At 41.4% G+C, this 10,746-nt stretch overlaps 3 protein-coding genes and 2 long non-coding RNA genes across 5 annotated transcripts; 3 read left to right on the top strand and 2 right to left on the bottom strand.

The window, feature by feature from the left end:
- Positions 1-1,791: 1,791 nt before the first annotated feature.
- Positions 1,792-4,945, bottom strand: LOC124208672 (glutamate receptor ionotropic, delta-2-like). Its single transcript, XM_046606523.1, has 9 exons — positions 3,885-4,945; positions 3,697-3,803; positions 3,532-3,631; positions 3,268-3,429; positions 2,980-3,166; positions 2,676-2,896; positions 2,476-2,604; positions 2,255-2,403; positions 1,792-2,180 (listed from the first exon to the last, which is right to left on the bottom strand). The coding sequence occupies exons 1-9, from the start codon at positions 4,311-4,313 to the stop codon at positions 1,913-1,915; spliced, it is 1,752 nt and encodes a 583-aa protein (XP_046462479.1). The 5' UTR covers positions 4,314-4,945; the 3' UTR covers positions 1,792-1,912.
- Positions 4,946-5,188: 243 nt separating this feature from the next.
- On the top strand, positions 5,189-6,884 carry LOC124208497. The gene is made up of 3 exons (XM_046606251.1): positions 5,189-5,394; positions 5,457-6,608; positions 6,670-6,884. The coding sequence occupies exons 1-3, from the start codon at positions 5,314-5,316 to the stop codon at positions 6,811-6,813; spliced, it is 1,377 nt and encodes a 458-aa protein (XP_046462207.1). The 5' UTR covers positions 5,189-5,313; the 3' UTR covers positions 6,814-6,884.
- Positions 6,885-6,937: 53 nt separating this feature from the next.
- LOC124205445 lies at positions 6,938-8,288 on the top strand. The gene is made up of 4 exons (XR_006879316.1): positions 6,938-7,077; positions 7,139-7,873; positions 7,944-8,109; positions 8,168-8,288. It is a non-coding gene; the product is annotated as an uncharacterized LOC124205445 (long non-coding RNA).
- LOC124205449 lies at positions 7,802-8,316 on the bottom strand. Its single transcript, XR_006879330.1, has 2 exons — positions 8,178-8,316; positions 7,802-8,104 (listed from the first exon to the last, which is right to left on the bottom strand). It is a non-coding gene; the product is annotated as an uncharacterized LOC124205449 (long non-coding RNA).
- Positions 8,317-8,649: 333 nt separating this feature from the next.
- Positions 8,650-9,404, top strand: LOC124203050 (glycoprotein 3-alpha-L-fucosyltransferase A-like). The gene is made up of 2 exons (XM_046599627.1): positions 8,650-8,824; positions 8,878-9,404. Exons 1-2 carry the CDS (start codon positions 8,650-8,652, stop codon positions 9,402-9,404), a joined length of 702 nt encoding a protein of 233 aa, XP_046455583.1.
- The last annotated feature ends 1,342 nt before the right edge of the window (positions 9,405-10,746 follow it).

A 10,746-nucleotide genomic window follows, 5' to 3' on the forward strand; every position in this document is an offset into this window, starting at 1 on the left:
TTGCGGCGACGAGGCAGTTTTGAAACGTAACGGCCACGTGGCCTCTTCGAGAAAAAGAAAAGGGAGGGTGGGCGCTTGGCAACACGTAAGAGATTAACGGAAACAAAAGATTTTTTTTTTTTTAAATGGCGAATTTACTATTAAATGGAATTTATTTGATGGTTGGATTAGATTACAATCTACAACTGCTGCATGAGCAGTTCTACAAGAGAAAATTTTACTCGAATGCTAAACGTGAGCAATCAAAGAATACCGCAAGCACCTGCTGTTAAGCAAGTTTTTTTTTTATCTAGTGGCCTGCTTTTGATCGTGAATTAACATGGGCAAGTTGTGAAATTATCGGCAAGACCTGCTCTGAGCACGCAACACGTGGGCTCACCAAGTCTTACCACCTCAAATTTAATATCCGACCAACAAATAAATTCACTGAGAAAAGAGATGCCAAAAGGAAGTAGTAAGACTTGCTATGAACGCGCAACACGTGGGCTGCTCAAGTCTTATTACTTACAAAAATTTACGAGAGCAAATGTGGGGAGAGCACTTGACGATGCGGTTGTCGGCAGCGAGAGAGAGAAAGCGTCGTCTGCTACTAAGTGGCTCCCCCTGGGTTCCCGATTCCCTTCCTCTCGGCAGCGTTGCCAGATAAATTTAAATGGAGCCTGCCGATTCTAATGAAATTACTTCGCAAAAAATATTAGGCAATATGCTAGCTAGACAAAATCGCCAAGTGGTTTTAATTTGCAATGAATAAAATTAGAAAATGAGTTTAAGGGGGGATCGAGATTTTTTTTTTTTTTTTTTACGAGGTTTTTTCCCTTCTGTTTTTAGACCCAGAAATTAATTTCTCAAAGGGAATTTGTCTACCTGTTGAGATGTCGGAGATAAATATGGATTACTCTGACGGTGGGTGACGCCGCGCGCTTGGTCGTCAACCAATTTCAATGGATCGGGGGGAGGATTTTTTACGGGATCTAACGCAATGTCTTTGCACGGTTTGTACGGGACTTTACATTAAAGCGAGTAAATTTTTTGATTCGAAACGCAAGGTTACTACACAAAGTGTGCAATACTTGCTCTACGAGTGAGTTTAATTTTTTTTTTTTGATTCGAAACGCAGGGTCGATGCACGGAATGTGCACGACTTCTGTACGATTGGATTTTAGTTTTCTGTAGGGTTCAAAACGCAAGGTCGATGCACCAAATGTGTTAGGCCTCCGTGCCGTCGCTACATCGAATATTTACTTTAAGCTAAGACAAAGAGGGGACTAAACACAGGAGTTTGAATGGAACACGAATTGAGTTTGTATTCCTGACTTTGCCACAATTTAATGATATTAGACTGGGAAGGGACTTGACTGATGGAGGGTCGGGTACCAGCCGGCCCGTATCAAAACGAAAGGGACAAGTCGAGAGAGAGTGAATAGCCGGATGCCAGCCGACTAGACGGAAAGTGTTTAAGTTTAGTTTTAAGAGACACACGTCTCAGCGACACAGTTTACTGAGAAGAAGTGATAGAAAAGATAGGAAAGGTTATGCAAAGTAGACAATGAAACGTATAGGGAGGGGAAGCTTCTTTGTCCGTGGTGCGTTGCCAAACGGGGCGAATTAGACGTCTTGCACAATTGTGTATTACATCCAATTAAGATTACAGCTCGGATATTCTACTGTCTATACATCTACTGTCTATAGCCTATACACACAGCAATAACCGTTTAATACATGTTTGGGTTTTTACTCAATCCATAGCGGTCTACGTCTCATTATCACACACAATAAATAATATAAACTACCTATAATTATATCTTTGTTTAATTGTGTCAGCAACAGAGTATAGTGAGTTTGGTGTCGGAGCGGTAACGAACTAATAAATGCTATGCAGTGGCCAGCACTATCATTTTCCTTTGTAAGACTTTTATGCAATGCTGGTCATCTGCTGATGCCTTTTCCAATAATGAGAAAGAATCCCTTCAGTCAGGAACGCCAACACGGACACTAGAGATCCAACCGCCAAAACAAGAAATGCTCCCGTCAAGTTCATCAGCGTCAATCGTACCAGCGGCTTTTTGTCGCTCTTATTGGCGTTGCTATTGCCCTTGTCGTTATTCCAACAAGGCCGAGTGTTGGGCTCCAACCGAGTCAACCACGAAGATATGAGTCCATTTTCAAGAAGTTCCAAAGTCCTGTTTTTAAAAAAATATTGAATTTCTCAGCACAGCACACTCACAATTATAATTAAAGATGAATATCATCAGACCCTTGATTGAATTTCTCCAAGTGAGGACTGTTTTTGGCTAGTCCCCAACCGAGACCCAATCCGTCCTGCATTGTTGCGGCTATAGTCAATTGGCACTGCCCAGTTTTCTTGTAGTCCCTTTGGATTTCAGCTTTTAAAACCACCGAACCCTTTTTTTAGATATATAATAAATAAATCAATTCGACCTTGATCAAGAAAACTGATGAAACCACTAGACATACGTGCAAGTAGACGTGCCGATGGGGTGTGGTTTTGATCATGTCGACGCATTGCTGTGTCGAGTTGCATCTCGAGTGGGGATAGGATCGCAGTTTGTCGCCCATCGCCTTGAACAATCCCTTCTCGGCGGACTGATGTGAAACAATCCATCAAAGGTATAATAGCAAATCATTGGAATTTATGGATAGCTAATAATACTTACTGAAAATACAATGTCTGCACCTAAACCCTTATTCAGGATCAAGTAAATGTTGGGATCGGCTAGGACATCGTCGACAGAGTTAATGAGCGGACGAGCGTGTCGGGTAGCGGTGACGTAAGAGATCAAAATGCCGTTGTAGACGTTGAGAAGTACAAAGGTCAGTAGGCACCAGGCCCCCACCACTAGCCGGATGGTTGTCAATGTGCTGGAAATGTATCCACCTTATTGTATCAAACGAAATGTCAATTATAATTCATTAGAAATATTGTGCTGAACTATTTACAAAACACTTGTGCTGTTTTACCTTGATTCAATAGCGTCCCCGCTACATACATGTAAATGCTCTCAGAGGTGCGGATAGGAGATACGATTGACATCTTTTCTTCGTCATCAGCAGCGGAGAATTTCATCTCCTTTTTGAGAATGAGGCAATTGAAGTACAGCAATGCGATGATGACGGAGGCGGCAGATACAAATAACATCACCCACACCTATTTTGAATATAATAATTAAATCAACAAAGTGAAACTTATTCTGCTGCTGGCCTGCTAGTATGAATAATAATAATATTAAATGAAGAAAGATGACGAACCCATAACTGAAATGGTTTAATCACGGCATCGACGTTCATTTGCGAAACTTCAGGGGTTGGAATCAGAAAGGCAATCGGCGTGTAGAACCATTGCTGGACAAGTTCCAGACGGCGTGAACGGTCCGGTGTCGCGTTGATGATGGCGAGAATCCCGTCACATTCCTATATATATTATAGTACACGCATATCCAGCAAAATATAATAATAAACAAGAAAACACGATTGGAAAAGTTAATGTGATTGAATATGATGGACATATAGTACCCCTCTAACTACGTAGCTGATGAGCCCTGGATTGTTTGGTCCAGCAGGTTCAAGGGTTTGAATCGGACGTGGAGGGCCGTTGATGTCCAAGATAGAGTAACTGTTGTATAGTAAAAAATCTATTGACAGGGAGACCATCAATGTTTAATTATTTACTTGTATTACTTGAATTTATGTCGAAGAGACAACCAGTCCAGTACCAATGCTGAAGCACCTTCCAACCTGACCAAGTGGCCAGTCGCATTCCGCTGAATTTTCAATGCTGTGGGGAACTTTCGACACACAATTAAATAGCAGTTGGATTTCTTCTAGAGAAAGTTGGAGTTAGATTTCTTATTTTTTGAAATATTTACCTCAGATGCGGCGAATAAGAGTTGGATTTTGTTGTGCGGAGTCGCCCTGATGGCCACTGCAGGTGGGGTAGAATATTCCAACGATAAGAAAGGTTGACAAAGAAAATAAACGCTAATTAACACACGCATCACCCAAGTCTGGGTTCCCATATTTTTCAAAACGCCAACGACTGCAATACAACAAGAGGTTACGGTTGCCCAACTGATATGGGATCCTTTCCCAGCCAAAGTCGCAAGTGTAAGAGCAATTCTGGTACAATCACCCTTTGACTTTATATATTGGCAATTCAATACAACTGTGATTGTCACACAGATGTTGGCATCGACGAGCATCGATGAGTTCAAGGAGTTGCACTGCCACAGGAAGGCAGATCTCATAAATGAATAAGCTCTCCATTTAAAAAATTCAAGGGTCGACCATGGATTCATTTTGTTCAAAGGACAATGTCAATTCAGCAATCGGGTCACCGAAAAGGGATGACCGGGGACGACGAAGGAACCTGGAAGACATGAAGTTGCCAGCCATTTTTGTGCTCTGTCTCCCTGACGACACGTTGACAGATCTGTCAGTTCTGGCCAAGTCAAATCACACCCAAATCTCGGCAGCCGTCCATCAACTTCGATCGCCAGTTATTCTATTGATGCATAAGGATCAATACGAATTGTATCAAAGATACCAATCCTGTCCTGTCTGTAAACGAACGTTTTGGAGAAAGTAGTTACAGATTAAATGTGGTCTCTTCCCCATACCCCATTTACAATACAATTAACAATAAAAATATGACTTGTATAATAATGAGTCTGAATTAATTAACATGAAGAAAGATTCACTCAATTTTGACTAGTTATTAATATGTAAATCTCATGGACTACTCTAATTAAGGACGGGCCTCTTCAGCATTTCCTATGTCGGCCATGTAAACATTTTTCCGGGAGAATCGGAATTAAAATTAAAAAATAAGTAGTGAATGATCTAATGTTCCTATACCTAAAATTTTTACTATACCTAAGATTTTGTTAAATTGCAGGGGTTATTTGCAATATTTTTGAAAAACCTGTTTTCTGATTTTTTTATGTAAAAAAAAAAAAAAAATTACATAACAAAATCAGAAATTTAATTCTGATTACTTTTTGTTTGAAGTGTTTTTCAAAAATATTGCAAATAACCCCTGCAATTTAAGTTAACAAAATCATCTGCGGGTAGTCAGCTGTTCCACGCAAGCTTATGGGGAAACGGCTAAAAACTTACCCTCTACCTCATTGTGCTGCCAACTGGTGGGCGGCTTCCACTCCCCGGACCACTAAGGGCCGGACTCCCCTCTTAGAGGGATAGCAAACTGCTTTCTCCTCTATATTCCTCCCTGGCCGGTCCATCGCGTTCGTAAAGAAAAAGCAGACGGAAAGTCATGGCAATAGACTCAACCTAAAAATGTTCCAAATGGCTTTCTTGCTATCGCTATCAGTGGATTCGCCTGAGTTAGACGATGTTTTTTCTCCTGAACTTCGTAAGGTAATATTAATTTGTTAAATTTTTGCTCCAACATGTATAGTAAATTGTTTTGTTAATTTCAGAAAAATGTTCTACTTGAAGAAGTTTTTACACCAGCAGTTAGTTCTCAATATAGTCAGAGGAGTGTTGATGAGACACCGACTCACAGCTTTCAGGAAGAGTCCAACCATTCATTTCCGTCCAGGTTGACTAGTCCTGAAGTGACAGAATTCTCTCTTACAAAACCAAGAAATGAAAACAAGAAACGGAGTTCATTTTCTGACTTCTCTCAAGCAATCACAAAGATTTTACGAAGCATTAAGGATGATTCTGTCAATTATGACAATTCTTTTTCATCTAGGTTGCCAATAACCCCAGTTTCGCGACTGAAACCAACTAAAGAAAATAATAAAAGGATATCAGTTTCTGGTATTTCCAAAGCATTCCAAAGTCATCAGTCACATGTGGGTAGTACCTCTAATGTTCACGACCTGGAGTCAAAAGTTATTGAACTCCGAGCTGCTGCAGTTGCTGCAAAAGAAGAACATCAAACTAACAGTGCTTCTCAGATGGCTGCATTGACTGAAGAACGGGACGCAGTGACCGCTCACCTGTCGATTGTCCAGTTGGAAAATCAAGAGTTGAAGTCAAATATTTTGAGGTTGGAGTGGATGTTGAAGGAGTGTGACTCTACTCTCAACGGAGCTCGTCAAGCTCACGCTGGAGCTGTATTTCGTGCGGAAGAAGCGGAGCGACAGTTGGCCGATTGCCTGCGATGTCTTTCTGAAGAACAGCAGAAACATCGATTTGTCCTAGACGAACGGGCGGAACTGGACGTGAAATTGACCAAAGCGGAAGAGAAATTGGTTGAGCTCACTTCCCTGCAGATCACTAATTCCAAGTTGAGCATGGAACTCGAAAGGGCTCAATCCTGGATTCAACCCACAAAAAAGGAACAAGAGGCCGAGCTGCCTGAATGGAAAGCTACTGAACCCCGATTGCAGGAAAGGATCTTCTCGCTTGAAGCGAGCGATAATAAAAAGTCGAGACTTTTGAATGGAATCAGTCAGCTAATAGAGAACAAGGATCGACTCTTGTCGGATGAAAGTGCCAATCAGTTGATGCAAGTACCTACTGCCATGGTGGATGATGAAACCAAAAGAGCCCGCCAGTTTTTACAGAGGTACGATGACCCTCGAACTTTTTTTACCGTGGGAAATCGAATTCCGGACAATGTAGGTTTAAATTTTAAAACCTAAAACAACTAGAAGTTATAATAATACAATTTTTTTTTAGGAATATGAATTTCAAGCAAAAGATCAGCTGGGGCAGGAGTTTCCACGAAAAAAATTGAAAACCATCACACGTTTATTCAATGACAATTTTAAACGTTACACTCCGACATTCTTTGCCTTAAAGAAAACCGCTGGAAAACCATAAATAGAAAAACACGGCGAGAGAAAAGCAAAATAAGTAAAACAAATAATTTTCTACTCGAAGAGGTAAAATGTTGATGTTGTGTTTTCCCTGCGAAAACGCAAGCTGGTCGATTCGGCAAAAAAATGGATCTGCCGAATTGGATTTGCCGAATCGACATAATGCCGAAATTGTATTGTCGATTCGGCAAAACTTGCCGTCGCGCTGGTCCGACAACTGTCTAGTTTGAAAATGAATTTTGTTAAAGCGGATGGTTGCAATGAAATGGTAATTTTTTTCTCTAACTCTTAATTATTACATTTAACAAGTATTATTATTGAAATATTAGTGCGCCCAACTCCTCCCTACCAGTTTCCCCAGCCCGAATTTCACGAATGGAAACGGAAAGCAAAGAGGGAACATAAATAGTATGTATGTATATTAGTAGTTAGTTAGTATATTGTATTGTGCTGTGTTAGTATATTTTATTTAATAGGCATTATTTCGTTTTTCAAGCATCATTGTTTCAAGTTAATTTTCTTTTATTACAACTATTTTACTCGCAGGTAAAATTTGCCATTTAGGTTATTTTGTACCCTGCGTTTTCCCTTATTTTAAGACAAATTCCGTTTCCTTATTTGAATTCCGTAAAATTATATCATACATCGCATCCAGCGGTACAAGTGCTTTCAATTTAAATGCTTTGTGTTAATAAACTGCGTGTCGGCCTTCGAAATTTTATTCTTGTGAGAGTAATAAAAAACAGCTGTCGCGCCAGTACCCATCGTCAAGTGAATTATACTGGAACGCCAGCACCTCTCCGTATTGTGCATGGTTAAATGTAGACGTCACATACCGTTTTTTTTTAGCCACAGGCCCACAGCACAGCAGCCATAGCAGCCGCACCACAGCGACTTTGACGGTCGTTTGGCTCAACTGTGCAGTTTGTTTTTTAAGCGTCATGGTTTGACAGTTCTGTTTTTATTTTTCTAAAATGGAAAGAGAGAAGCTCTTAATAAGAAACATTTATTTATCAGTTAGAAAACGGAGATGTAGCTGTCAAGACAACTGAAAAAGCATCAAGGTATGTAAAATTCATTGGTTTCTGCTAATTATGCAGCTGAATTTTAATCGTATTCAAAATTTCATGGCAGCATTCACATCCTGGATATGGCTACTGGCTCTCAGGAATTCATGTTTATCTCTAGGTTCTTAACCAAGCTTTCCTTCCTGAACACCCTTTGTGGTTATTGTTGTAGATCCTGTTAACACTATTTCAGGTGATGAGGTGTGTCTTCGAGCCTTCCAACATACCCTAAGGTGAACAGATATTTGTTTTATTTCAAGCATAAAGAGTAGTTAACTGTTTTTCTCTTAGGATGTCAAACCCCCAAATGAAGAGCCAGGTGGGGCATCAAATCATCCACTAAATAACGATGAAGATTTTTGTCTGCAAAGGCCTGGAAGCTGCCAAGAACAGCAACTCTAGCACCGCCCCGGTATGTCTAAAATATTGTAATTGTTACCGGTATGTTTTTCTTCAATCAAATAATAACAATTTTGCGAGCAGGAGGTTTCTAACAAGACGTCCAAGTCGACTGCTACTGTCGAAACAACTGAAAGCCCAAGCAAATTCTGTTGTGGACAACTTTCTTCCGCTGGGACAATTTCCGCTTTGGTTTGGGTCGTGAGCCGTTCATCGCCGCCGGCTGTCGCTACACCAACTGCTTGACGACGACCGACAAGAGTCTGGCCAACCAGAGCGACGCCCTCATCTTCCAACCCAGCGATTTTGACGTCGACAATTTGCCCCATCACCGGCTGGCCTTCCAGCGCTACGTTTTCCTCTACTACCAGGCGATGGCCAGCGAGCGGGAGCGGCTGTCCGTCTTCACCGAGCCGCTGTCAAATTATTTCAACTGGAACATGACCCACCGTCGCGATTCTGACGTCTTCTCTAGCTATCCGTACTTCAGCCTCCGCCTCAAATCGACTTCCGTCGTGGCCAACGTCCTCCCCCAGCCGCTGCCGGAAGGTGAGACTCCGCCCGATCCGAGTCAATTGTTCGACACCATTTGCATCCCAAAGTGGGCAACAAGACCAAGCTGATGGTGGCCTGGTTCAATTCCAATTGTGAAACTCCGGTCGAACGGGAGAAATACTTCCGCGAAATGGCCCAGTACACGCAGATCGACACTTACGGCGCTTGCGGCCATTTGAAATGCGATCCGGCCAAGGGGACCCACTGCGACAAGCTCCTGGGCAACTACAAATTCTACATCACCGCCGAGAATTCCTCGTGCGCCGATTACGTCACCGATAAATTCTATCGCGCCCTGGAAGCCGACCTCGTCCCCATCGTTTACGGCGGTGCGGATTACTCCGCTTACGCTCCGGCCCATTCTTACATCAACACGGCCGATTTCGCCTCGCCAAAGGCCCTGGCCGAGTACCTCTACGTCCTGGACACCAATCCGGGGCTCTACTCGAAATATTTCGACTGGAAAAAGGACTGGGAGGTCATCCGCTTTCCAACCGACGGCTGGTGCGACCTCTGCGAGAAGCTCAACCGCCCGGAAGAGCCGGCCAAGAGCTACGAAGATATCGGCAATTAGTTTTACGACAAGGTCCCCTGTTTCCCGGCAGTTCTCTCAAAAATCTTTACATCGAAAAGTAAAACGAGAAAATGAATGATTCTATTTTATTTTTTTAGTGAATTTAATCAAGAATTTACTTAAGTTTATTTATTTAGTGCATTTATTGAGGAGACAAAAGATTGATCTTCCAAGTCCGCTTTTCTTTTTCGTTTGCTTTCCGTAAATAACTTTCCTTTCACTTCCCTAGACTTTGTCTCTCATTCGAAATTTAACTTTTTCATATTAAGTTTTGTTATTTTGGTAGTAGCGGGGTGGAAGAGATTGGAAGGGGCTTAGGGGGTGGCATAATGGTTTATTCATTTATTTTTCATTCATTTTATGGCCCAAAATATTTAACTTTTATTTTTGATTTGTTTAAAGTGCGGGGTAAATTGGAATGAGTATACCATGGCAGTAGCGGACACGGGACAAAGATTCGGCCGTTGACTTCTCTTAAATCTTGAACGCTACTCAGTAAACTGTAAATTCTAAATTGATTAGCATGATGTAGAATTTTGCTGGCCAAATTAAGAGGTCAGATTTAGCTAGAAAAACAAACCGATTACGGTATCTTTCTTAAAAATAATAATTTTTTTTTTCAATATTGAATGCGAACTTTCTCTCTTTTCTCTTCTCTCTATTTTCTTACTTCTCTATGCGTAACTGAATCCAGAAAGAATATAGCGGAGCTGGACAAGTTGTTTACAACTGGTATGGGTTCAGTCGGATTTTGCTGGAAATATGGAACTTGGTGATTTCTCGTGGCTTGCATAATGCCTTTCTCTTTGACTGTTTTTTCCCTCTATCGAGTTATATATTCCTTAATTCTGATATCTCTACGTGTTCAACTTAAATTTATAAGACTCCGAGCTTGCAAAATGTATTGTTGCTGTGTTGCTGCATGGTAAAATTAAAATGCTGATGGACTTGGCGTCCGAGATCAGATTCTGCTGGAAGAGCGAACCACTAAACTCGCATTAATTCCTCTTGATATAGGCCTAGTTGAGTAGTGCTATTTCAATCATTGTTGATGTATTTACCTTGACTGTAACTACACTTTCAGAGGTCTATCTCGTTTCCCGTTTTCCGATATGTTATAACTAATTAAAGGACTAGTATACTTCCCTCGTGAGCTGAGCTGACAACAAAAGTTTTGAACTGAAATGGTGGCCGAGTTGTTTGACGAGGTCGGATTTCGTTGGGATTCTAAATTCTGATTTCTCGTGGCTTGTGGTGCCATTGAAAATCACGTCGTGTATGCTTTTGTCAATAACCATCCTTTACGACCGCTTTACGAGGACTATCTCGTTTCACGTTTCTC

This window comes from Daphnia pulex, chromosome 2 (genome assembly GCF_021134715.1).
Source record: "Daphnia pulex isolate KAP4 chromosome 2, ASM2113471v1".
Classification (NCBI taxonomy): Eukaryota; Metazoa; Arthropoda; class Branchiopoda; order Diplostraca; family Daphniidae; genus Daphnia; species Daphnia pulex.

What these genes read in the sequence shown, in the direction of transcription:
- LOC124208672 (XM_046606523.1), bottom strand. Translation starts at nt 4,313, where the DNA reads ATGAATCCATGGTCGACCCTTGAATTTTTTAAATGGAGAGCTTATTCA. An exon ending in TCAGCTACGTAGTTAGAGGG is followed by an intron (nt 3,430 to 3,531) that starts GTACTATATGTC and finishes TAATATATATAG; the next exon opens with GAATGTGACGGGATTCTCGC. An exon ending in TTGGAGAAATTCAATCAAGG is followed by an intron (nt 2,181 to 2,254) that starts GTCTGATGATAT and finishes TTTTAAAAACAG; the next exon opens with GACTTTGGAACTTCTTGAAA.
- LOC124203050 (XM_046599627.1), top strand. Translation starts at nt 8,650, where the DNA reads ATGGCCAGCGAGCGGGAGCGGCTGTCCGTCTTCACCGAGCCGCTGTCA. An exon ending in CCCCCAGCCGCTGCCGGAAG is followed by an intron (nt 8,825 to 8,877) that starts GTGAGACTCCGC and finishes TGCATCCCAAAG; the next exon opens with TGGGCAACAAGACCAAGCTG.
- LOC124208497 (XM_046606251.1), top strand. Translation starts at nt 5,314, where the DNA reads ATGTTCCAAATGGCTTTCTTGCTATCGCTATCAGTGGATTCGCCTGAG. An exon ending in TTTCTCCTGAACTTCGTAAG is followed by an intron (nt 5,395 to 5,456) that starts GTAATATTAATT and finishes TGTTAATTTCAG; the next exon opens with AAAAATGTTCTACTTGAAGA. An exon ending in GAAATCGAATTCCGGACAAT is followed by an intron (nt 6,609 to 6,669) that starts GTAGGTTTAAAT and finishes ATTTTTTTTTAG; the next exon opens with GAATATGAATTTCAAGCAAA.